This window comes from Spironucleus salmonicida, chromosome 2 (assembly GCF_000497125.1).
Source record: "Spironucleus salmonicida strain ATCC 50377 chromosome 2, whole genome shotgun sequence".
NCBI classification, from domain to species: domain Eukaryota; phylum Fornicata; order Diplomonadida; family Hexamitidae; genus Spironucleus; species Spironucleus salmonicida.
The window spans coordinates 1,320,605-1,343,449 of record NC_090597.1 but is presented as its reverse complement, the minus strand read 5'-3'; the positions used below and the strand labels follow the sequence as shown (position 1 = coordinate 1,343,449).

The following is a 22,845-nucleotide window of genomic DNA, read 5'->3' as shown; positions in this document are numbered from 1 at the left end:
TATTGCGTTACTTTTTATTACGTTTCTATAGGATAATAAGCAATTTAACTAAGATATAATTTTTATAAGTAATCATGCAGTGATGAAATAAAATCATAAAATCCCTTCGTTATCAAGCATTTCCAACAAATTTTCTTCATCGCTTCCACTTCCACTCCACTCTTATAATTGTTCAACTCCAGATTCCTTCTTTTTCCTCTACACTTATACTTTCTACACTGTTTCTTGTACAACTTTTAAACCCCCGGCGCTCATGGGTCTAGCACTTGAATTAACTTGTTTAGGAGCATTACCTGATTAAGGTCTCTATTCAGGAATTAAAAAATCATTAACCACTTCATGCAAAGTTTCAATAGTACCAATATCTCTTATTAAACTATCAAGATCTGTTTAAATAGTACTACTCTTAGCAAGAGGATGGGGAATAATAAAAGCAAAAGGTATTCCAGGAATCTTAACATATTTAATTAATTTATCTATCTCGTTGTAATGTGGAAATTTTGGAAGATTAGGGAAATCGCAAAACTAAAACTAAACTTTTTCTAATATACCTGACTAATATGGTGTAGAATTTTAACTTATTACATCAATACTTATTTCTAAATCTTGTTAAATCTTATTTATTATCAGTTAGATTTGAGTTTAAATTTCTAGCTTTTAACATTTTCCTAAAATAGTCTATAACACCTCTTATATAGAATTATTTTAATTAGCCTTATTCCAAATCTCAGAATCAATAAATTAATTAAGGATTTCTTTATAGTATTTATCTGGAATACACTAATCAACAAAGATTGACTCAATCTCTTAAAAAATTTAGGTGCAGTCTTAGTTAGCAAATGATAAATCAAAGAAAATTAATCCTGCAGATAATTATGCTAAATAAATATAATTTTGCTAGTTATAAGATATAGCATGATAGTGTCTAATTATAGTTATTACTAGATTTTAGTATTTACATTTATCTGTGCCTTAATTTTTAGACTAATTATTGATGTACGAAAACACAAATTAACAAACATATTGTGGATCAAACAGTTTTGTATTTAATAGGAAAAACTATTGAAAGTCGGACAGTAGATCTAATTTACAAGAAATATAAGCAAAGTTATCTATAAACTAATTTGTCTAGACTCCGAATTAAAGAAGTTTTATAATAAAATTTAATATAACTTCTTTAATTTATACGTTTTAAATATGAGTTATAATTTGTTATACATCATTTTCTACAACTAAAAACCACATTAAAATACTAACAAGTTCAAAAAACTCTGAGTATAATTAAGTTTTTACCCATTAAATACTATTTTTAACAATTTATAATGCATATTCAACATATTTATGAATATAGGTACTGTCAATTGTATTAATCTCAAAAATATATTTCCACAGCTAAAGTTACTATGTCAACCCTAGCTCATTAAAACCATATTCTTTAGAAAAACAACCCATTTCTCTAAGATTAAATAAAAGGATTTCATGGTGATTATATTTTGAATATGTTACGCAGAACTAAAATATTTCATTTGATATTTAAAATATTTGGGTATAGGTCATGCCTTAAGAAAATTCTTCCTTGTTCTTAATAAATGTAAAACCTCTAAAGTTTACATTATATACTAATTTATAAATGAATAAGTCTATATCTTTTTAAACAGTTTATAATGTCTGCTAGTTTAGAACTGAAACAAATTCATATAATATAATCAAAACTAAGTGAACATCATGTAAAAAGAACTAATTAAAATGAAATATTTCAAATATATCTAAACTTTCCTCTAAATTTTTTATAGTCACATTATGAAATTCATTTTCAGACAATAATGAATTACTTATTATTTAAATAAATCTCTTTGTCTCGTTAACATCATTAAGATGATTATATGTCATAGCTAAAGCTTATGTAAGATTAATTTACTATTGAAATGCATCTTGACTACCAGCAATTTTGTGATAATTTTATAAAAATTTTTAATTTAAAGAATTTATTAACTTTTGTGCATTCCCTGAATTAATATTATATTATGCTTACTAAGATCCAGAAATTGAGCACAATAAGCTCTAAAAGTAATAATAAGCGAACCCAAAATCCGTATTTGGAAATGATGATAACTCCAATAATAGCTCTAATTAAATTTTTAATGTTAACCCACTAATGACACAAGATAAAGTTTAATAGATTACAGTCATTTTCTATTAAATTTAGCTATCATAAATATATCTCTTATTCATCGTATATTATTGTAAAACCTCTAACATGTCCTACGAAACACCAAGCGTCTTTTAAATATTTACAACTAGCATTAAATCAACGAAATATAAGATAGCACAATGTAAATACGATTCAACAAAGGATTCACCTTTTCTCAATTACACTAAAACATTTCTAAAAGAATCAAATTCCTTGCAAATTACTGTTTCAATGTCAAAAAATGCATTATCTTAAGGATAATCCCGAAAAATGTCATCCGTTTTATCCAAAAGTGAGAATAAGCATTCAACTGCTTATTGGCTTTTAGAGTTGTAATCCGCTAGATAAGAAATAATAAGAAGTAACTATTTATTTCCTTGTGCCATTTATTTCGCCTATATGAATTTTCTTTACTCAGCTGAGTTTACTGCTAAAAGAGCCATTTTAGGTGCAGAATCTGGTAGTAAAAGAAGCTAAAAAAATGATAGATTATGAGGGAAAAATTAAATTTCTAGTGACTCTGTAAGAGATGGAATATTTAATATCTTAATACTAACTTAAGGTATAAGAATCTCTGGTCTAGTCATAGTAATAAATACTGGTGATTCAAATTCGTAAAAAATAGTATTTGGAGGAATAATAAGAGATCTCATTTTTGAAAAATAGGAATGAAATTGATGATAACAGTATATAAAAATAAGTATTTCTAAATTAGTAAATTTCAGTTTTTGCTTAAAATCTATTTAAGCTTATTAAGCTTATCAAGAGGAATTTTTGTACCCCTTAGAAGGCTAGCTGTTAGATAATTATCTAGCTAACCCTTTTCCAAAAATTTAAGTTTTTCATTGCTAATTTCTAATTTAGTTTTGAGTTACTGAAGTTCTAGATCAATTTATACTAGCTTCAATACATCGAGCCTTGTTTCATCTAGAGTAATAATAAGTTCTTCTAACATTAATTAACATTCGCAAAATTATATATAATAATATTATACTAAAATTGATTGATTATGTTTCATTCCATCGATGATCGAAGAGTAAACTATTAATGAGATTTTTTATCGCCCATATCATTCGGATGCAGACCTTCATTCTATTAAGAATTTATTTTCAAAAGAATTATCAGAACCATATCAGGTTTGGACATATAGATATTTTGCTGAACAGTATCAAGATCTTACAATTTTTTCAGAATTTGAAGGATAAATAGTTGGATGTTGTATGTGCATGTTGCAGCCTGAATGTAGTAAAGAAGGTGAAAATAAAATATAAGCATATATTGGTATGATAAGTGTTATAGATTAATTTAAAGGAAAAGGTGTGGCTTAAAATCTTTTCAAACTTATTATGTAGGAATTTGGTAAACTGAATGTAACAAATATTGTACTAGAGACGGAAGATGATAATCATAGAGCTATTCGATTTTATGAAAAACTAGGTTTTTATAGATCTAGACATTTTTATAGATATTATATGAATGGAAAAGGAGCGTATAGATTAAAAAAGTGGTTAGTAAAGAATGAATGATAGATTCTCACTATTAAATATTTACATTATCCTTTTGAGTTTATGCGTTTATAAAATCTAATATTGATTATTATATGGTTTATTTGTATAATATTTTCAATAACTGAAACCACATAGAATAAATGAATCCGTTCAAATTATCATAATTTGTTCGAAATAAATAATTTCCAGTGCCTTAAAAATTTACTAAACTTACTAAATTTAATATATTATACGAAACTATACCTCAGGGTATGCGAACAACGTAGACATTTGAATCTGATCTTTTATCAATAAAGAATACATCTACTTAGAATATCTTAGAAAATTCAGAGCGATATACTGATGCTGAATTTGGTGTAGCTGCTTCTCGGTATTAGTTTTAAAGACCTAACTCGACTAATGAATTAATATCTTCTTTTTACCCAAAGAGGCAGGAGTAAGGTTAAAAGTATAATTCTGCGGCAATGAAATTATGGAATGCGTAGTAATTAACTTATGGAACTTTATAACTACCATCATTAAAGAAAGCTTGCTTTGGCTAAGGTAAAATACATAAATAATGCTAATATAAAACGTGGGGATACTAATCAAAATGAATTTTTATTGTTATTTATTTTAATAAACTACTGTTTATAATAACATTACTAATAAACTGGCTTAACAAATAATAAGAGGTAATAGTTATTAACTTGCTAAATACTATTTTATATTAAATTTTCTCCAAAAACTTAGAAGTTTAATTGTATAATGTAAGTATAATTACAGATACAATGAGATTATAAGTTTGCGTTTAAATATAAAATAATCCTATATAAACTAATCACAACTATTTTGCAATATTTTATTTCATGTCAAGTTCACTATAAGATATTACAAAAAAAATATTATCGCTTATTCTTTACAAACAGAAAAAGCTGAGCTGCTCAAGACATTTATTAAAGAATCATTCTATAAGATTCAATTATTTTAACCTATTTCTAATTTACAGTATAGTTCTATACTAAAGTTATTACTAAATTGTAGATAGCTTGCCATTATGCTTTTTATGCAAGTATGATAATAAATCAGACTCCTCTTTTGTCCATCGTCCTTTTACTATATCAGGGCTTTGTACTCGCTACCATCTTTATTATACCTAATTTGGTTTTAAATTTGTTTCACATTATTAATTTAATAAATCAGCTATTTAGACAAAACTTAAATACTATTTTTTCTATTTAAGGTATGTTAGCTTGTCAGACATCTCTTAAGTCCAATATTGAGGTAATGCTCGATCTTAATGAGTGTCGCTTTTTCTATTCACATATTATTAATAACTTTATTTGACCTACAAAGGTTACTGGTTTATAATAGTAGAAATTTATTTTAAATATGACTAAAGTTCCGGTGAATCTGTAACCTAATTTGCGTCCTTTGAATCTTTTGACAGTGACGATTATCTAGCATCAGTTGAGTTTATTTACAAAGATGGTGAATTTAGAATAAATTATATAGTTTCGGCATATATTTCAGGAGAATCTGGAAATTTATCTAAATTAGAGTAACAGAAGTATAAAGAATTCGAATAAGAGTAATTAAGGTATTGCTGTAAGTCATCTAGCATTTTTAGAACTGAAATAATGTTTTCTATGCTAATTTATAATACTACTATACCAGCAAATATAAATTTTGAAATATGAGTATAACTATTATAAGTATCTTAACTTTATGTATATAAAAAAGTTATAACTAATAACTTAAATTGTTTTTAACATTATTCTAAGAATTAAATATATTTTCTATAAATTAATCACAAATGAAGCAATATGTTTCCATAATATTAAATTTTTATATAATATAATATCAACTCTCAACTTTTGTATTGTATTTTAGTAATATATAAGAAATCATTTTATGATTACTCTTTTCCTAAAATATGTTCATCTAAATGTTACACTGTACAAATTTCAGTACAAAAATTACTAGAAAATCAGGATTTATTTTATTAACTATTAACGAATAATTCAATATTTATAAAACTATAATGACATGCTATAACAATTATTGCAAAGTTAAATTACAAATGTAAATATGAATCAATTATCCATCGAAGCTGATATATCCTATTCTATTCTTAAAAATTTCGAATATAAATGCAGTTAAAAGCCCGTTTATGGCTAACCTAAATTCCAGAAATTAACATCACTGTTGCCCAACGTGAAAGACGCCGCGGGACCTGCGGCAGAAAGCGGAGCGCCAGCAGGCCCACCAACTCGCGGTGGTGGCGTCCGCAACAGGGTCTCCATCGTTTTTGGTCCGTGAGCGCTCTCTGCCTCACACAAGGTCGAGGTGGGCTGGCACCTGCCCTGCTTCGGTGTCGCACTTCTGGGGAGAAGGTCCCGGAGGTGGTGAGACCGGGAGACAGCTGCTGGCGCTGCGTGGATGGCTGAGAGTGGCTCGAGCGTCCGGCGGTTCATTTGGGACCCTGGAGTACCCGGCCGTATGCACAAAGGTCGCTCCGAAGGCGCCAGAATACATATATAACTGCAGCCACAAAATGGAAGAGGCGCTGCTGGCTCGCATATCGGCACAGAACGAGGCCCTGGAGGCCCAGGTGGCGGCCCAGGCGCTGCAGCTTACCGCACTGCAGCATGGCCGCAAGGGCCAGGCCGCGGCAGGGGTGTTCCGCCAGAACGCCCTCCTGCAGGCGCAGAACCGGGAGCTCCAGGACAAGGTGCTGGCGCGGGAGGCGGAAAGCCACGCGCTCAGGCAGCAGCTCCACGCGCTGCAGCGTGGGGGTGCGGCGGTGGAGTGAGGGACGCATTCACTGGCAGCGGGCGAGCGCTGGCGCCGTCACGGCTCCTCCTCCTGGTCCAGGATGATGACGTCCTGCAGGTACAGCTTGGTGGGCTCGCGCAGCTCGTAGAGGTCCCGGCCGCCGCTCACCTTCTGGTACACGACGATCTGACGCAGGTACTCGTCCTCCATCAGCGCCTCCAGGCTCCCGCAGGACCTGCTCTTCTGCCGGGACAGCCGGGCACGCCACGGTCGTCTGGCCTCCATTCTGGTGAGAGGGGCCCTCTGGAAGAAACCGGAAACCGATTTCGGAATGTGGTACGGAAGTGCGCCCGCTCCCTTTCGGGTGCGCTGGAAGGGAAGTGAGGAAGTCGCTCAGATCGTCGTCTCGGTCGTCTTGCCCCCGCGGCAGGTCTGCACGTGCTGGACCTGCATCACCACCACGATCCTGCCGGCGTCCTGGAGGTACTGCTGCACCTCGGGCGTGAAGCTCTCCTCAAACACCCTCGCGTTAGCGGGCGTGTTCTCGAGCACCTGGAGCTGGCCGGAGAGCGAGGCATGGTCCTGCGAGCACAGGTCCCCGATGAGCATGGTGCCCCTGTCGTTATCCAGAAGCGACTGCGCGATCTTGTTGACTGTTAATGAATATCTGGTTTAAGATCTTGATATACCTTTTTGTTAATTAATAATATTATTATTAGTGATTAAATTTTATTAATAACAATTTAGTATGAAGAAAAAATGTGATTAAAATTTATCTGTAATATATGTGTTGACTCGTGTATGATATTCAGCATTTAACAATTAATTCACTACAATAAAGTGCAATTAACTGATATTATTTAAAGGGGTAAAATGAAGAGACCGCTTCAACTTGATCTATCAGATTAACGAGGTTTTGATTTGGATTCTTCACATTCATTAAGATAAAAAAGTTCAAATGCATAGATATAACTCAAACCATTCCTTTCTTTACGGCCAAAGCCAATAATCAAAATGATTAACCCTTGTGACTCAAACGAGGCTTCACTATTTGCTTTAAACTTTAGTATTTTATAAGATATACCTACAACTTGTACTTCTCGACATTGTAATAGGAAAATAAAAATTTATGACTACTAAAAACTACGAACTGTAGCGAGAAATTTACTTTACGAAAAATAGGAAGCTACTGCCATAGAATAGATTTTTGGTATAAAAACTAATATTAAGCATTTAAAGACTCTTTTAGTGAAACTGAAATTAAAGTGTTTGATTCTAAATAATTTGTATATGTCTTTTAATAATTGTCTGGATTCACCGATAACTTGATAAAGTCCAAAGATCTTATCTGAATATGCAAAATTTCACTCAATGATACCCCTGAACTACCCCTCGAACACCAGCAGACTGCCTTCGAGCTCAGTACCTTTCCAATTGGCCCTAAGTCCGGGCCAAACTTTTTTTAGACTCTGAATGTACCCCAGGATCATGTTTTAAAGAGACTTCTCCTTATGATAGAGCCGGATCATCCCGTTGAAGCACTCTTCGTAGCCAACGCTGAAGAGAATCTCGTTGTACTCGGTCGCAAGAGTGGGCCTGTGCTGACTAAAGAAAATGAACTTCTGGCAGCTGAATGCGAATTGCTCGGGGTACTGTTGCGAGAACTCGTATACCCGGGAGTATAGAAGCACCACACTCTGCAGCAGCATGAACCAGTCCTTGACAGCAAAGTTGAACTCGTCGATGCGGCTAATAAATGTCTCGCAGAACTGGAAGATGGCCGGTGCAGGCAGGGTGCTGAAAAGCTATATCTTCTGCCAGTAGTAGACCACGATGGCGTTCTGGGCCTTGACGGTTGAGTACTGGTTCTGGATCACGCTAGCGAAGAGGTTTTCGAGGTCCGTATCTGGCTGGTAGTTAGGTAGCTAAATCACGATGTCGATGCAGTTTGCTACTAGCTCACCGTTTCCATTACGGATGGTCTGGATGCACCAGTCTTTCAGGTCTCCTGCCTGCCGCAGGATCAGCTCGTTCTTGTGCAATACGACGCTAATGAGGTCGATACCACTGGCGACCACGTTCTCCGTCGCGAAATCGTCGGTCTGCAGGCCGTGGATTACGAGGTTCTCGATCTGGTTCACCAACTGTTGTGCAGAGATAAGGTCTGCTTTCTACAACAGTATCTGGTTCTGGACGATGAAAAAGATCGGCAGGTTGATGGCCTCGATGATCACCTGGAGGTATGTGTAGTTACTGTTCTAGTTGGCCATGTAGAGCTGCTACAGGGGTGCGAAAATGGTTATGAGTGATTGTAGCAGCATGCTGTAGTTAGTATAATTGACGAGTTACTCAAGTGTCGGCAGAATATGGTTGATCAGAACCATACTGGACGGCAGGGAGATAGTGGTGTTATCCGGGCGGATAACTGTCAGTAGAATGTTGTTCAAGTGATTCTGAGCATATCCCTTGTCTAGCTCAATGAACTTCCTGAGGAACTGATCCAACGCCTGGTAATGGAAGTCATGAGTCAGTTGTGGTGTGAGTGCTAACACCTGGTTAAATACGCTGTGCTTCTAGGTGGTCTTACTGATGACGAAGGATGCCGCTAGAAGGGACTACTGCAGAAGCGGTGGGACTATCTGTGGCGAGGTCTAGAAGACGAAGTTCAGTGCACCCAGCACGTCTGCCAGCAGTTACGTACGGATCTGTGCCGCATTCTCCAGCTGCAGCAGCGGTGTGATCAGAATCTGGAACTTGAGCTGGCTAAGCTACGCGCCTGGGTCTGCCGAGGGGGGATGGTGGTAGTTTCTGGAGTACACGAAGTCCTGATACAGAGAGACGAAGTCTGGTAATAGCTCGCTAGCGTTCTGAATGATGGTGCCCAGGAGCTCTTGGACTACCACGAAAATGTCACTCAGCTGCGCGGTCTGGAAGTATGCGGGGTTCTCTATGTGCATCAGAACGCAGCTCTCGATCACAGTGAATGTATAGTTGGAAGCGTAGATCGACCGGTACTGCGGGAGACTGAATAGTTTCTTGTACAGCTCCAGGATGATGAAGGACATCCGCTGGTCCTACCGCTCGACGGGGCAGAACATGAGTCCCAGGTTGATTATTTGCACTGCAAAGGACTGCCCGTTGATCTGCTCGTTCAGCAGATCGAACTGGTCCGCTACGATGTTGTAGAACTCGAGGATCTCGCAAATCCAGTCCACCTGACCATTAGATACGCACATCTAGAGTAAGCTGTTGAACTGGAGGTTAACCCTCCCCTCCATATCCCTAGCGATCTTGCTGCTGCTAGACTACAGTATCCTGATGCACAGGACAATGCACTCCAGCGCGTCTTGCGGCTGGAATACCGTCTGCCACTGCTCCAAGGCCTATACGATGAATTCCGGGATCTGTGCATCCTTTATCTCAATCTGGAGCAGGATCTGCAGAATGCGCAGCACATTCTGACCAGTGACCTGGGCAAACAGACCAGCGATGATTTCGTTCTTCTCCTTGTAGTCGCAGGCGTTTACCAGCGCAGCGAAAATTTGGTTGATCTGACCGAAGCTCTGTTGTTGATTCAGCTCGCCCATCAGGCTGGAGAAGATCTGTTCCTTGAAGTCAATCTCAAAGGCTTTCCAGACGGCCTAACGCTAACTCTGCACAATTTGGTTCTGTGAAGTAAGGAAGTTTTTCACAAGCAGGGCTGACTATTCTCGGAACTCTCCCGGGGCATTGGCTGATGTTGCACCAAAAAGTGCTAACTTTAACAAATCTGGCGATGCTTATTATAGTAAATTGTTTATATCTAAATTAGACTATTAATGGCTAGGAGAATTGGGATCTAAAGCAGATTATAGTGTTGCGATAAGATCTGGTTACTGCATTATTTGAGGAGTGGTATCTAAAAACTAACATATTGATATAATATTTTATTACATTGATTATTAAGATATCAAAAGGACTGTAAAACGATGAAGAATAGTATAGATATAAGAATAAAATAAATATATCTTACAAATAGTATTACGTAAAGATATAGATAATATGAGTTTTCACTGTTATCCTACTTATGCTTTTTTAATTGTTGTAAAATGTTTAACTGCAAACTCATAGATATTTTCAGGTTATTCTCTAAGTACTTCTCTTGAAAAATCCATCATAAGTGCGGGAAAATCTTTGGGATATTCTACTTGTTAAACAAACTGCATATTTTGCGGAAAGAAAAACAATATAATTAACATAATAAAATAATCATTGGTAATAATTTTTTAAAACTTTTAATTCCTCAACATCATTTTATAATTTATTGATTTACTATTACATGTCTCTCATTAACTTGAGTAACTCTGAGATTTAAGAACTTTAATTTGGCATTTTTAGCTGTGTTGTTCTTAATTCATCTCCAAAATCCCTATCTTCAAGGAGTTTACTTTTCATGCCTTGGTAAGTCATTGTTTCGTAACTGCCAATGCTATTTTTCCTAAACTAATCATTCATAAGTCCACTTTTGATTTAAATGGATCCATTTTACATTTCAACAATATCACCGTTGTCAGACTCAAAGAATCTAGATAAAACTACACACTTTGATCCTAAAAATAGTGGTTGGTTCAAAATCAATAACTAATTGTGCTCCATTGCGCGCCAAAAATCATGAATTATCCCATCAAACTACCTCATCTCAAGTTTACTACCCCGATCCATAATATCGCCAAATTTTACCCCTAAGAGCGAAATAATAAAGTAAAGCTGAGTGTACGATTTAAAGACATCAATTTTGCCTGCATTAAAGACTAACAAATCTGCATACTCTTCCACATAAGAGAAGTCGATTTTGTGAGTTATCGATATATGTTAAAGTAGATCCTTTATCATCTACACTGATCTTCCTGTATACCTTTAGTTAACAAATGCTTCATCTATTAATGCATTTGCAAAGATTTTAAATAGTTGCGAAGGGTGTAGAGAGATCTATTCGCTATTGCGTGCAAATCCAAACACGGAAGGAAAGAGTCTTTTCACCTGCTAAAATAAATCATCGCTAGATAGATTCAGAATAGCTTAGTTTATTACCTTTAGTTTGCGAAAAGTATCATAAACCTATGACGCTTGTGAAATGTAAGTATGCATTATGTTTATAATGAAATCTATGGCTTTAAAAATCCGTTAAGGCGAAAAATCAGCAGTAAGATTTTAATAATGGTTAATAAATTACTCTATTTACGTAGTATTCGTGAGCTAGTGTTAGGAATATTAATTCATATCAAAATTTAAGCATTAATTCTTATATTATATATTATAATAAACTAGTGGTAGTACCTTATTTCAATCTTATATTCTATCAATTAAATATCTATAATCAGCTTCACATGCTAGGTTGCCTTAAATATATCATCCTTAAGCTTACATATTTCTCTTGTCCAAGAAACTGCATCTTAGCAACCGAGCTTTTTTCAAAAGCATCTATTAACCATATTATTATATATTAATTAATCTTATTACCCCACCCACTCCACATTCCGCAAAAATGCTATCGGCCACTTTCGGCATTACCCAGTTGCCTTCCGCGACGCTGCACTACGTTACAGCCGATGTGACCGCTTATCTAGCCGGGTTTTCGGTCGTTTTCCACAATTTTACGGAAAACAAAACTGTCACAACTCTCTCTCTGGGTGAGAACATCATCAAAATCGCACAGCTGCAGTTTTTCAATAACGGCTGTACGCTGCTGTCGACAGAGATCCGCCCGGAGGGTGCATGCGTCTCAATTTACGAGAAGAACTCAGCCTTCCAATTCCAGTTCAAACACCGCATTTTTATCGCCGTGAAAACGAACCAGGGCATGAAAATAGTCAAATCGATCATTCTTGCCCATTTCGTCACTGAAAACCGCCTGCTCGTTATCACCGATTTCACGTCAGGCTACTAGATGCTCATCTACGACAATGACCAGAAAACGACCTCGCTACCAACCTACTCGCTCAAAATCACGTAGCCGGATATTATCGACAGCAAAAACGACCAGGAAATCGAAACGCTCAAAATTGTGCAACTGACTGACAAAGAGCTTCTTTTCATCGCGAATTCTACTATAAAATTCATCAAATTGGCCGCCGGGACTGCGAAGGTCCTAGCACCTAATAACATGCAGAGTCTCACGGGCAACAAAATCTTCACGGACGGCATTTACCTCAACAAGGCGCTTTTGAAAAAGTACCCGTTTTTCCCTCAAGAAAGCGATAAATTGATCCTTTTGAGCACAAAAGATGGCAGTATTTGCGTCATTTTCAACAACACGATTGTGAGCGAATTCAAGTGTGAAATTGTGAAGGAATTTCAATTCAACTAGATGCTCTTTTTAAACGATCCGGTGGTCTTTTTGAACGGTTTTGACGGCAAAAACACGTTTGAGGATGTGAATCCTGCCCGCACGAATTTCACGTTTTTCAACAGCCAACTGAACCAAATCGACGTTCCTGAGCGCTCTGCGGGGTTCCTGGCTGTTGCAAGCAGCAAGGGGCTCGTTCATTTCTACGGCATTCAAATCAGCGAATTCTTCCGATTTGTCGTCAAAAACGTCTACAGCGGCAGCACGAACTGGGAAAAGCAGTTCGACAGCAACAAATTTTTCGTGCACTTATTGAGCTATTCCTGCGCAGGTGTTGTCGATTCGCTGCTCTGTCGTACGAATCCGCCATTTGACGTCCAGAATTTGATTTTGACTAAAAATGAACGTTTCATGGTCGGCTACGGCCGGAATTAGAGCCAGAAAATGATTTTTGGGCTCAAATTACCGCTTCTCGTGAAGCGAATTATGGAAGTTGACGGGCTGCGCGGTCAGTTCATTCTGTAGTCGCGAGACCTGAATACGCTAAAAGACGTTATTCGCACGATGCTCACAAATCAGACGGAAGAGGTCAAAAAGCTCATTAGCCAGGACCAGCTGACGATCATCAAAGGCGAAGTCACGGATTTGAACAGTATGGATGCAGAAATCCTGCAAATCAACTTTTAATCGTCTCCGGAGGATTCGTTGGATCAATCGCTTCCATACGACTATAACCGAAATACTGAGCTTTGGCTTGTAAAACCGCTGTTTACGAATAACACAATTACGTCAACTTCTTCGTCAATCATTTCGAACAATTTGGCCATTTTATCTAACGACCGAATCGTCAGAATCTTTGATCAGTTCACTCTAAACGAATTTTCGCTTTGCCGATTTCCTGACACTGCGAGCCAAATTTTGCTCCATCCGAGCGCTCAGTATCTAGTTTTAGCAGGAACCGATTTCATTATGCTGTGCCAGATTTACCTCGACAGGATCTTGAAATTGCATTAATTCAACATTTAATTCTGTAAAGTTATGGCATTTTCGCACAGTGGTGACCTGTTTTTGGCTGCTAGTGGGATCCATTTACACGTTTTCGACTTTTACGCACGCGAGGAATTATACAAAATTGATGATTTTCCTAGCCGTGTGAGCTCAATTTAGCCAATTTTTAGAGATTTTTCGAGCGGAAAATATGAAGGATTATTCTGGATTTCGTGTGCGGACGGTACGGTTTGTATTTTTGATGCTGCGAGTGGAAAACGCGAGAAATAATGCGCGCTACGCGGAATGCATGTTCTTGTCAGCTGCTGCATTGGTGTCGGCGGTATAATCTCACAAAAAGAAGGCCAGCTAACAATTAACTAATTTTTACCTCAAAATCCACTTCTTTTCGGAATTATGACAGACGCCACAATTCGCGTATTTGATTTTAATGCTAAAGAACGTGGTATTTTGAACGTAAATTTGGGAAATGACCAGGTTATAGGCGTTGGAAATGCACTAAATTTGATCGAAATTCGTGGAAGTGCAAGCAACGATGTCATTTGCAGCATAAACGACGGAAAATGGGACTAGAAAAAAGTCTACAAAGGCCGACCAACTATGTTATTATAAATGCTAAATTACCTCATAATCAGCTACGAACAAGGCTATGTTATAGTAAAAAATATCAAAAATCTCATTGAAGAAGTCGCTATTTAAGGAAATTAAGGTGATATAACGAAATTTTTGAGCCGCGACAAAGAATCTGAGGAAATTGTGATTCCTATCAACAACACCAGAATTACCGGTCTTTCAGCGATTCATGACAATACCGGATTCATCGTTTCGACCGAGGACGGCCTCGTTTACAGCATAAAATTCAAGAATTTCATGACCCCAAAACCGCTCGTTTAGCAGCAGGCATCGATATCGCAAACGCAGGAGAAAACGTCAGTTTTGACAGCTAATTTCCTTCCTTTTTCAGTCCACGATACACAACTTTAGGGAATTTACAAGACGATAAATCACGCAAAAAACTATATTTTCGACACTAAAAAGGAGCTCCAACAGAAGCTTCAATTTCTTGACGACCAATTTCAGATTGATTTGAACAAAATTATCAACTCCACAAACGATAACATTTCGACGCATTTATCAGAGCACGCGCGCCTGAAAACGGATCACGACAACAAGGCGATTTTGCTGAAACGTTAAATTGCGAATAATGAGAATCTGTTCAAGGACTCGAAGCGAGCGCTAGAAAATCAGTATCAGAAGCGCCTCGTGATGATGTAGGAGCAGATTTCAGAGCTCTAAACTCGTCAAATCAACGTCGAAGAGGACTTGATTCAGAAGTAACAAGTTTTCGTGAACGAAACGAGCTAGCAAGTTGACGATTACATGCAATAGCGGGAATCGGAGTTGGATCAGTTGACAAATAAAACTTCAGCGCTAAATAAACAACTTTCGTTTATGACAGAGCAAAATGAGCTCATTTACAAACTTTCTGAGGATTAGCTTTACGTCGAATGCGATAATTATTCCTCATTTTACAACTAGCGTAACAAAGAACTCGATTTGGAGCAAGAACAGGTAAAGCAGCTCAATTACACGACAAAACAAGAATATAGAACGCTGGAAACATCGCTTATCAACCAGAAAAAGCTTCTTTCCGCCAAAGAAATCGAAATAAGCGATTTAAAGTCCAAAATTGCGGAATTACGCAAGGCTATAAATGATAATAAAAACGAAATTCGCAATCGTGATTCCACGATTTCTTAGCGTGAAAAGCGAGTTGTTGAACTCAACCAGAAAATTCGCGAATTGAACAAAATTTCGTTCATTTTGTAATTCAAAATCCGCGAATTAAAGCGCACTATACAGCCAAAAGACCAAGAACGTGCAGACCTAAAAATTAAACTCAAAGAGATGAACCAGGAGCTGAGCTAATATAGGCTGAATTTAATGCAACTGCAGACGAACAAGAAAGAATTGACACGCAAAATTACCGCTTTGAAGCAGTAAATCACAATTAGCGAAGAGGAAAAATACACGATTTTGCACAAACTTTCCGAGGTCCGTGTGAGTGTAAACCGCATGAAGCGGGTTCTGGATTCTTAAATTATATAGCAAAAATCACTCAATTCCCTTCCCAATCTACAGCTTTAAAATAGCAAAATGTAGATTTAGCCAAGTGCGATAGGCATCGATAAGAACATGTAATATAAATAGCTAGTCAACGAGATCAAAAACATCGATATGACGCTCACGTAGAAGGCCAACAAGCTAGTGGAGCAGCGCGAGCAAGACGAAGTGAACGGAAACTTCTCAAAAATGGAGGCCAATGTAGTCAAATTGCAACAAAAAGTTAGTGCGCAGAACAACCAGACGAAGTCCAGTACGAGCGGTGTGATGCAGTAGAACGCGTTGCTGCTACAGGAGATCAACCAGTTGCGCAGAGAGCTGCACCAGGCGCAGGTACAGGCGAACTCGGACTGCAAGATCGACGAGGCGCTGCTGGATCGCTACGAGGAGAACCGCTCTGAGATTTTGCGGTTGCGGAACGTCATTCGTGCAAAGGAGCGGTAGGCGAAGGTCGGCGGCGCGTTTTTGCCGGACCTGTAGTGAGCGTTTTCGCTTCAGTTTGAAGATTTGGGGGTTAGATGGAAGTATGAAATGCAGCTAATGTAAATGAGTCTATGTGGAGAACTATGGAGGTTTACTTGGGAGTGAGAATAGTCGTTTTTTTAATTAAAAACTTTATTGGTAGTTTCGAGCGTGTGAAGATATTCAGAATATTGTATTTTTTTATTGTATCATTATTATGTGCGTGATGGGATAAATTAACACGATATTCTGAATATCCTTTTGCTGATAATAGGCATTTGGTTTGCAGTCAAATTATTGACAGTATAGGATTAATTCAGTTGGTTTTTGATAGATGATGTTTGCATTGTCATGATAAGGTAAAGTTAGGTGAAATTTATGGTGTAATTGACTTATATTTTGTAAATTTTATGGCAGAAACTAAATATTCGGAATTAATACTAAGCATCTGAAATACACATATAAGATGTAAGGTTAATATTTATTAAACATATAAACTGCTATAAAATAAATTATGATAGGATGAAATGAATATAGTTTTTAAGCTAATTATTAACTCTCAGATTGTATATTTTTATAGACTTTGTATTGCTGTTAAAACATCAAAACTATTATTAAAAGGTGAAATTTAGAGCTTTACAAATGTTATTTATTAAGATTAAAGTAGAATTTATACTTTTGTATATATGTTAGTTTGAATGAAATCTATTATGAACAAATGGTAGAGTAAGTATTTTTTTGTATATTAATATTTTCTATTTTTGTTAAAAATTTGTATTTATTATCCTTAAATAAAGTTTATTCAGAACAGGCAATATAAATTGGGTTACGTGATAGCATATGAAAAAAACTAATGAAAATATTAACTATGCATACTGTATATATTTATAATGTATAATTAAGAATATTATATTTCTTCGAAAAATGAATACTAAACCTTTATTTTTACAGCCAGCAAAAGGAAAAATATTAGTCATAGCTCCGTTTCTAGTTATATTAGGTGTTACTTTAACTTCAACATTATCAATTTATTCTAGTATTTCTTAAGCGTCTTTTTCACTCGCTTTAGGAAGAGTATAGAATCGGATTGGTTCATAGGCCCAACTAACGATCGGATTATTTCTAAGCTCATTATTGTGCATTCTTACAGTATTAAGTTAATAGTACTATGTTAAAATAATATTTGAATTTATTTTTGGAATATCATGTTCAGTAACGTATACTGCTCTTTTAAGTAATATTAGGTTACTTCCATCTGTCATCGATTCCTAATAATTTTATATACTGTTTGTTGCATATATGAACTTAGGATAAGTGTTTGGTCCTTACTTTTTGGTAAGCAGTGCTTTTCTTAAAAGATGCTGTTACTATCCAACCGGAGCACTATTAATAGTTTGCTGTATATATTCTGTGCTAATTACTAACAGTAATTTTTATAAATTAAAATTTGATATCGCTGGAGCATCTATTAGCGTGCTAGCATTTTTAACTGTGTTATACTCGTTTTTTCTAGGGGGTTTACAATTCTATATTCCAGCATTTTGTTTATTGTTAATTTCATTATCATGCTTTGTAGGATTATACTATATAGAAAGGTCGGCAGTTAATCCTCTTATTCCATTATATTTGATTCAAAAGCCATTAGTTTCTCTATTTTTCTGTTCTATTTTAACCTCTACTATTAACGAATTAATAAAATTTTTGTTTATTTAAAAACTACCATATTAGTCACCTATACTTATAGCCGGGTTTGAAACAGGGCTATTGATTTGCAGTCTTATAGGATCGTTGTTCACTTTGTTACTATAAAAAAAGCATTTGAATAAGTTTATTTTCCTTTTATCAAATTTGTTAATAGTGTTAAATCAATTCCTAAACATGTTTGCAACTACCTTTTGGCTTAGAACCATGAATACGTATTTAGCATAAATAAATTGCTCTGTATGTTTGACGCTATTACCTGGTGTTATTATGCAACTGTTACCTGTAAAATTTAATTATGTAGCTAGTTTTCTAATAACATGTAGTGGTTGTTGTGGAAAAGTAATATTCTTTTATATTTAAGGAGCACTTAACTATCCATATATGATATCCTTAATAGTTTGCCTCTTACCTGTTATTAATCTCTTACTTTACTATTTTGGAGCTGGGGTTTAATTAAGTGAAGTAAATAAACACAAATATCAACAAAGCTAGGTACGTGTGTTAGAAAATATACCTATTGACGAATGATTCATATATTTGTTCAGTATAATATATCACTGCTATTTCTTGCCTGCTTTTTCTTCTTATTCCTTTAGAGCTTCTTACCTGGTCTACTCTTATTTTTATTCTTCTTATTCGATAGCCCTTTATTTGGATTCGTCAATTTATCTTGATCTTACGTTTTATCTATATCTCATATAGACTACACTTTCTAAGCATCTTCTAAATTGCTGTCTTAGCCTACTTTTTTCATGAACTGTTTTCTCATCAACTAATGCACCGGCTCTTTTCTTTTACTATTTCAATGAGCTAGGAATTTCCAAAACATGAACTGTTCCATGCATATCCCCCACTAGTAAGCAATCTACACGCCTCTATTTTTTCTTTTCTGGTAAAATATTAAAATTAGCATTAGCATCAGTCTGAACAGTTGTTGATATTTAATTACTCATTACTGCCTACGAAAAATAATGCATATTTGTAACTGGTCCTACAGTTGTTTAAGCAGTGATTAATGGTTCATACATTCTATCAAGAAGATCAAATACAAGAATTTATCCACGATCCGTTCCGATAAAAACAACTCCCACACGAGATTGTGACAAACAACAAGCGGTAATAGAGCCCTCATTAATCAAAAATGAAAATACAGGTTCGTAAAAGTCATAATTAGGGAAATCCGTTTCAAATGATTTAACCAAAATCTAAGGCTAGTTAAGGGCCCTTTTATTTAAGTCTCCAACATTCATAGAACTCATATCAGATACAGTTTAATTGCTAGAAATATTCATATTTAAGTGTGAAAGCAAGGCATTTTATTCTACAAAAGGAGAATTTAAATTTATTTCCTCTTCTATAATATTTTAGGCAGCCATATATGGCTTTGACACAAAGGGCATTTATTCTACAATAACGAAACCTGCATTTTCACCAGCTTCAAAATCTTATTACAAAACTAACTGTTCTTCAACGACACCTCTCATAGCCATTTCACTACTTTATAAATGAATATTTTTCTCTAAAACCCACATTTTAATACCATCGCTTGCCGCAGCCATCAACATAGTACTATTGATTTTGCTGAATTCTAATTTAAAAACAGCACCTAAAAAATATCTAAAACTACTAATACAAGTTCCTTTTGTAGGATTATCTTAGTACATTGTTTGTAGTCTCTCTAGTTACTAATTTGCTTCATTTGTCATCTCTCTGCTTAAAACTTTTTCTTAACGTTTCTTTTCATCTTCTAATGCATAAAATCCAGCGACTGCAGCTGGCCAAGTACTAAAACTCAAATTTCCAAATGCATCTCCTAAAACAAAATTGGTATTAGGTTCATGACTATCGGGAAATGTAATAGATACAGGTTTGAGAGACTTAACTTATGGGAACATAGAAGCCATAGGAAGAGTTAAGAATGGAACTAATACTGTTAAATCTGGTCTAGTAGTGTCTCTATCTACACAATTTAATGAAAATAACTTTAAAAATCCATCAGGGCTAACAGATACAAACTAAATTGCTCCCATTGGATTGGCTGAGAGTTATAGTTCGCCGCTACGTAATATTTAACAATCATGAGGGAGCCACTATATATCAGTAATTGTTAGAGTATGGAAATGAGTTACAGATGTAGAAATAGAAGGATAAAAATATTGAGGTGTTGAATTTGAACTAATTGATTATGAAAATGTCATATTATTTCTTGCGTTGAAAATAGCTTCCTGTGAATTTTTAGGAGCATTTTGCTAAAAAATGACGTCATAGAATGATTTAAATGTTGAATCTAAATCATATACTAAAACTTAACCTGATACAGTACCGCAAGAAACCACTAATCCCTATTTATTTTAACTAACTGCTATTGAAGAAATAGCTGTGTGCGAAACCAAAACACCTAATGGTGATAGAGCATCTGCAATATTCCAAATAAGAACGTGAAATTCATTTTTGGTATCTTTTAACCCGGTTTCTTCATCGATTGATTCGAAATATCCTTACGGAACAACAGCTTGAAACACAATAGTTGAATTATTCCAATTTGTTGAAGTAGTACAAGAGACAACTTTTCCTTTTGAATACTTTGCATGTTGTAATGCTTATATTTCAGGAAGAGTTGACTGACCACGAGCATCATATTATTCTTAGTCAGAAAGCATAGCATATTCAGCATCTCCTAATTAATTCATATAAATAGAATCTGTTAAAATGGCAGAAACTCGTTGTATGGCAGATTGCAATGGATTATCCTTTAGTTTTTATGTTAATGTTTATTCAGTTAATAATTATGGCTCATATTAAGTCGAATTGTATGAAGAAGAAGTAATCTATGTTTATGTTGGCCGTTTAATAGTTGAAGCTGTCGCCTAAATAGTTTACGTAACTTGCTATGTTTTAACTGAAAATGTTAAATCTGTAAAAGAGTGTACTTCCATATAATGGTCTTATGCATCTACATTTTAAAATTGCATCATCTTGTTATATGCTTCCTGAGGACGCGTAAATGATGTTGGTGTAATAGGATACATATTTTGCGGGAATGGAGTGGATCAAAATTACTTTATAATAGATAAAATAATATGAATAATAAGTTCACTTTGGTTGCCATGATTCAGAACACAGAGGACATGTCTAATGCTCAGCAATCCAGTTATCAATGCAGTGCACATGAAATAGGTGACCACATTAACCAGAAATTTACTTGCATTTACTAGTTTATAAATCTTCACACACTGGACACGGAAAATCTGCAGGTTGCTTGCAAATAGAACATAACATTTATTCATCAGGATTAACAAAAACTACACCAGTCCAGCTTAGAATTTTGATATCTGGCATTTTCTATTTTGTTAGAATTATTTTATTTATTATATATTATAACATAAACCTTTTCTTTTTCCACTTCACTATGGAATTAGAACACCTTATTCTTGATACAAACTTCTTTGTCAATAGATCAGAGCTAGTATAATCGAAAAATTATTATACAACACCATCTGTAATAGCTGAAGTAAAAGATGAAAATTCAAAACTATATTTAGAGACATTTTAATCAGCTCATAATCTATTAGTTGTTTAACCAGACAGACAAAATTATAACTTTGTCGTTGAATAAGCATACCGACTTAACTAATTTGGATAACTTTCTAGACCAGATATGGAAGTAATTGCACTTGGCGTCCAACTTGCTAAACAACTTAACATTCAAGTTGAAGAAGTTTAGAAACTGGATAAGAATTAATTAAAAATTAAATCTGATGCACTTAATATTTAGTAAAATAATAGTGATGAATAATTAAGTTGTGAACCAGTTTATTAACCAAACGAATCATCCGATGATAAAGAAGCATCCGACCCAATTTTTGCCGCCCTCAAAGCTCTTACAGAAATGAATAAGCAACATATTTCAACAGCCCCATGGCAATCAGTTCATACTCCTCAAAAACCAGTAGAAGTAAAATCAGATAAACCCGATCTTTCTTTTGGGGACGGTTGGATAACAAAGGAAAATATTGAAGAGAAACTTATTAATAATCCATCAGATATCAAATTAAACGAAATATCTGAAGTATTAGCTATTTATACGGAAGATAAGGGTATGTAAAATATTATATTAGCAATTAAACTCCAACTTATTAACAGTTCAAAACAACGTATTACAGAAGTTAAAAGATTTGCTTTAAAATGTTCATCTTGCCTATAAGTATATTTAGACACTTAAGAAGTATTAGATTACGCTAGAAATTTACCATATATACGTGAATTTCATTAATATGATCAGGTTTAAGTAGCTAGAAAGCTTATGTGCCCAAAATGTTCTAATTAAGGTCTCATGCGTGTGGCTGTATATATAGAAGATGGTGTTGTTTCAACCTCAAAAGGAATCAAACATTTTGACTTAAAAGGAACTGTTTATAACTTAGCAGACCTAACGAAAAAGCGCTTTGCAGGATATAAGTAGCCTCATTTACTACACCCTGAACTTTATGAGGAAAGATAGATCAAAATGGCAAAGTATCAAAAAAAGTAGCGGGGTATGGAATTTGGAGATGACTTAATGAAGGGAGTTGGGAAAGCTTAAGTTGAATAGGATGTGGCATATTTCTTGAAAAGAAATCCTAATGTCAGGCCAATGAAATAAATGCGAAAGTGATTTTATTATTATAATATTTATAAACACAAGATTCTGAATTATATACAAATGTATAGTTTTTATGATTATATACTGTACCACATAATAATAAGTAAATATAAATTTCCCTTTA

General features: G+C 35.2%; 14 protein-coding genes and 1 pseudogene across 14 annotated transcripts; 6 read left to right on the top strand and 9 right to left on the bottom strand. All coding sequences in view use genetic code 6, as the record gives it.

Annotated features, from left to right (window-relative positions):
- Positions 1–93: 93 nt before the first annotated feature.
- On the bottom strand, positions 94–2,844 carry SS50377_21959 (uncharacterized protein; the record flags this gene model as incomplete). Its single annotated transcript, XM_067905851.1, has 1 exon — positions 94–2,844. One exon carries the CDS (start codon positions 2,842–2,844, stop codon positions 94–96), a length of 2,751 nt encoding a protein of 916 aa, XP_067767168.1.
- A 372-nt stretch (positions 2,845–3,216) lies between these two features.
- On the top strand, positions 3,217–3,717 carry SS50377_21958 (N-alpha-acetyltransferase 30; the record flags this gene model as incomplete). The annotated part of the gene is made up of 1 exon (XM_067905850.1): positions 3,217–3,717. The coding sequence occupies one exon, from the start codon at positions 3,217–3,219 to the stop codon at positions 3,715–3,717; it is 501 nt and encodes a 166-aa protein (XP_067767167.1).
- Positions 3,718–3,839: 122 nt separating this feature from the next.
- Positions 3,840–4,295, top strand: SS50377_21957 (uncharacterized protein; the record flags this gene model as incomplete). Its single annotated transcript, XM_067905849.1, has 1 exon — positions 3,840–4,295. The coding sequence occupies one exon, from the start codon at positions 3,840–3,842 to the stop codon at positions 4,293–4,295; it is 456 nt and encodes a 151-aa protein (XP_067767166.1).
- Positions 4,296–4,642: 347 nt separating this feature from the next.
- SS50377_21956 (Myb-like DNA-binding domain-containing protein) lies at positions 4,643–5,302 on the bottom strand (the record flags this gene model as incomplete). The annotated part of the gene is made up of 1 exon (XM_067905848.1): positions 4,643–5,302. The coding sequence occupies one exon, from the start codon at positions 5,300–5,302 to the stop codon at positions 4,643–4,645; it is 660 nt and encodes a 219-aa protein (XP_067767165.1).
- Positions 5,303–6,235: 933 nt separating this feature from the next.
- SS50377_21955 (uncharacterized protein) lies at positions 6,236–6,493 on the top strand (the record flags this gene model as incomplete). The annotated part of the gene is made up of 1 exon (XM_067905847.1): positions 6,236–6,493. The coding sequence occupies one exon, from the start codon at positions 6,236–6,238 to the stop codon at positions 6,491–6,493; it is 258 nt and encodes an 85-aa protein (XP_067767164.1).
- Positions 6,494–6,531: 38 nt separating this feature from the next.
- Positions 6,532–6,741, bottom strand: SS50377_21954 (uncharacterized protein; the record flags this gene model as incomplete). Its single annotated transcript, XM_067905846.1, has 1 exon — positions 6,532–6,741. The coding sequence occupies one exon, from the start codon at positions 6,739–6,741 to the stop codon at positions 6,532–6,534; it is 210 nt and encodes a 69-aa protein (XP_067767163.1).
- A 108-nt stretch (positions 6,742–6,849) lies between these two features.
- On the bottom strand, positions 6,850–7,104 carry SS50377_21953 (Hypothetical protein; annotated as a pseudogene).
- A 716-nt stretch (positions 7,105–7,820) lies between these two features.
- On the bottom strand, positions 7,821–10,337 carry SS50377_21952 (uncharacterized protein; the record flags this gene model as incomplete). The annotated part of the gene is made up of 1 exon (XM_067905845.1): positions 7,821–10,337. One exon carries the CDS (start codon positions 10,335–10,337, stop codon positions 7,821–7,823), a length of 2,517 nt encoding a protein of 838 aa, XP_067767162.1.
- Positions 10,338–10,505: 168 nt separating this feature from the next.
- Positions 10,506–10,661, bottom strand: SS50377_21951 (Regulatory subunit of type II PKA R-subunit; the record flags this gene model as incomplete). The annotated part of the gene is made up of 1 exon (XM_067905844.1): positions 10,506–10,661. The coding sequence occupies one exon, from the start codon at positions 10,659–10,661 to the stop codon at positions 10,506–10,508; it is 156 nt and encodes a 51-aa protein (XP_067767161.1).
- A 43-nt stretch (positions 10,662–10,704) lies between these two features.
- SS50377_21950 (uncharacterized protein) lies at positions 10,705–11,715 on the bottom strand (the record flags this gene model as incomplete). Its single annotated transcript, XM_067905843.1, has 1 exon — positions 10,705–11,715. The coding sequence occupies one exon, from the start codon at positions 11,713–11,715 to the stop codon at positions 10,705–10,707; it is 1,011 nt and encodes a 336-aa protein (XP_067767160.1).
- Positions 11,716–11,980: 265 nt separating this feature from the next.
- SS50377_21949 (WD40 repeat protein) lies at positions 11,981–16,396 on the top strand (the record flags this gene model as incomplete). Its single annotated transcript, XM_067905842.1, has 1 exon — positions 11,981–16,396. One exon carries the CDS (start codon positions 11,981–11,983, stop codon positions 16,394–16,396), a length of 4,416 nt encoding a protein of 1,471 aa, XP_067767159.1.
- A 903-nt stretch (positions 16,397–17,299) lies between these two features.
- On the top strand, positions 17,300–18,607 carry SS50377_21948 (Multidrug resistance protein; the record flags this gene model as incomplete). The annotated part of the gene is made up of 1 exon (XM_067905841.1): positions 17,300–18,607. The coding sequence occupies one exon, from the start codon at positions 17,300–17,302 to the stop codon at positions 18,605–18,607; it is 1,308 nt and encodes a 435-aa protein (XP_067767158.1).
- Positions 18,608–18,633: 26 nt separating this feature from the next.
- Positions 18,634–21,108, bottom strand: SS50377_21947 (uncharacterized protein; the record flags this gene model as incomplete). Its single annotated transcript, XM_067905840.1, has 1 exon — positions 18,634–21,108. The coding sequence occupies one exon, from the start codon at positions 21,106–21,108 to the stop codon at positions 18,634–18,636; it is 2,475 nt and encodes an 824-aa protein (XP_067767157.1).
- A 64-nt stretch (positions 21,109–21,172) lies between these two features.
- SS50377_21946 (RING-H2 zinc finger domain-containing protein) lies at positions 21,173–21,418 on the bottom strand (the record flags this gene model as incomplete). Its single annotated transcript, XM_067905839.1, has 1 exon — positions 21,173–21,418. The coding sequence occupies one exon, from the start codon at positions 21,416–21,418 to the stop codon at positions 21,173–21,175; it is 246 nt and encodes an 81-aa protein (XP_067767156.1).
- A 70-nt stretch (positions 21,419–21,488) lies between these two features.
- On the top strand, positions 21,489–22,733 carry SS50377_21945 (rRNA-binding endoribonuclease; the record flags this gene model as incomplete). Its single annotated transcript, XM_067905838.1, has 1 exon — positions 21,489–22,733. One exon carries the CDS (start codon positions 21,489–21,491, stop codon positions 22,731–22,733), a length of 1,245 nt encoding a protein of 414 aa, XP_067767155.1.
- Between the last annotated feature and the right edge of the window lie 112 nt (positions 22,734–22,845).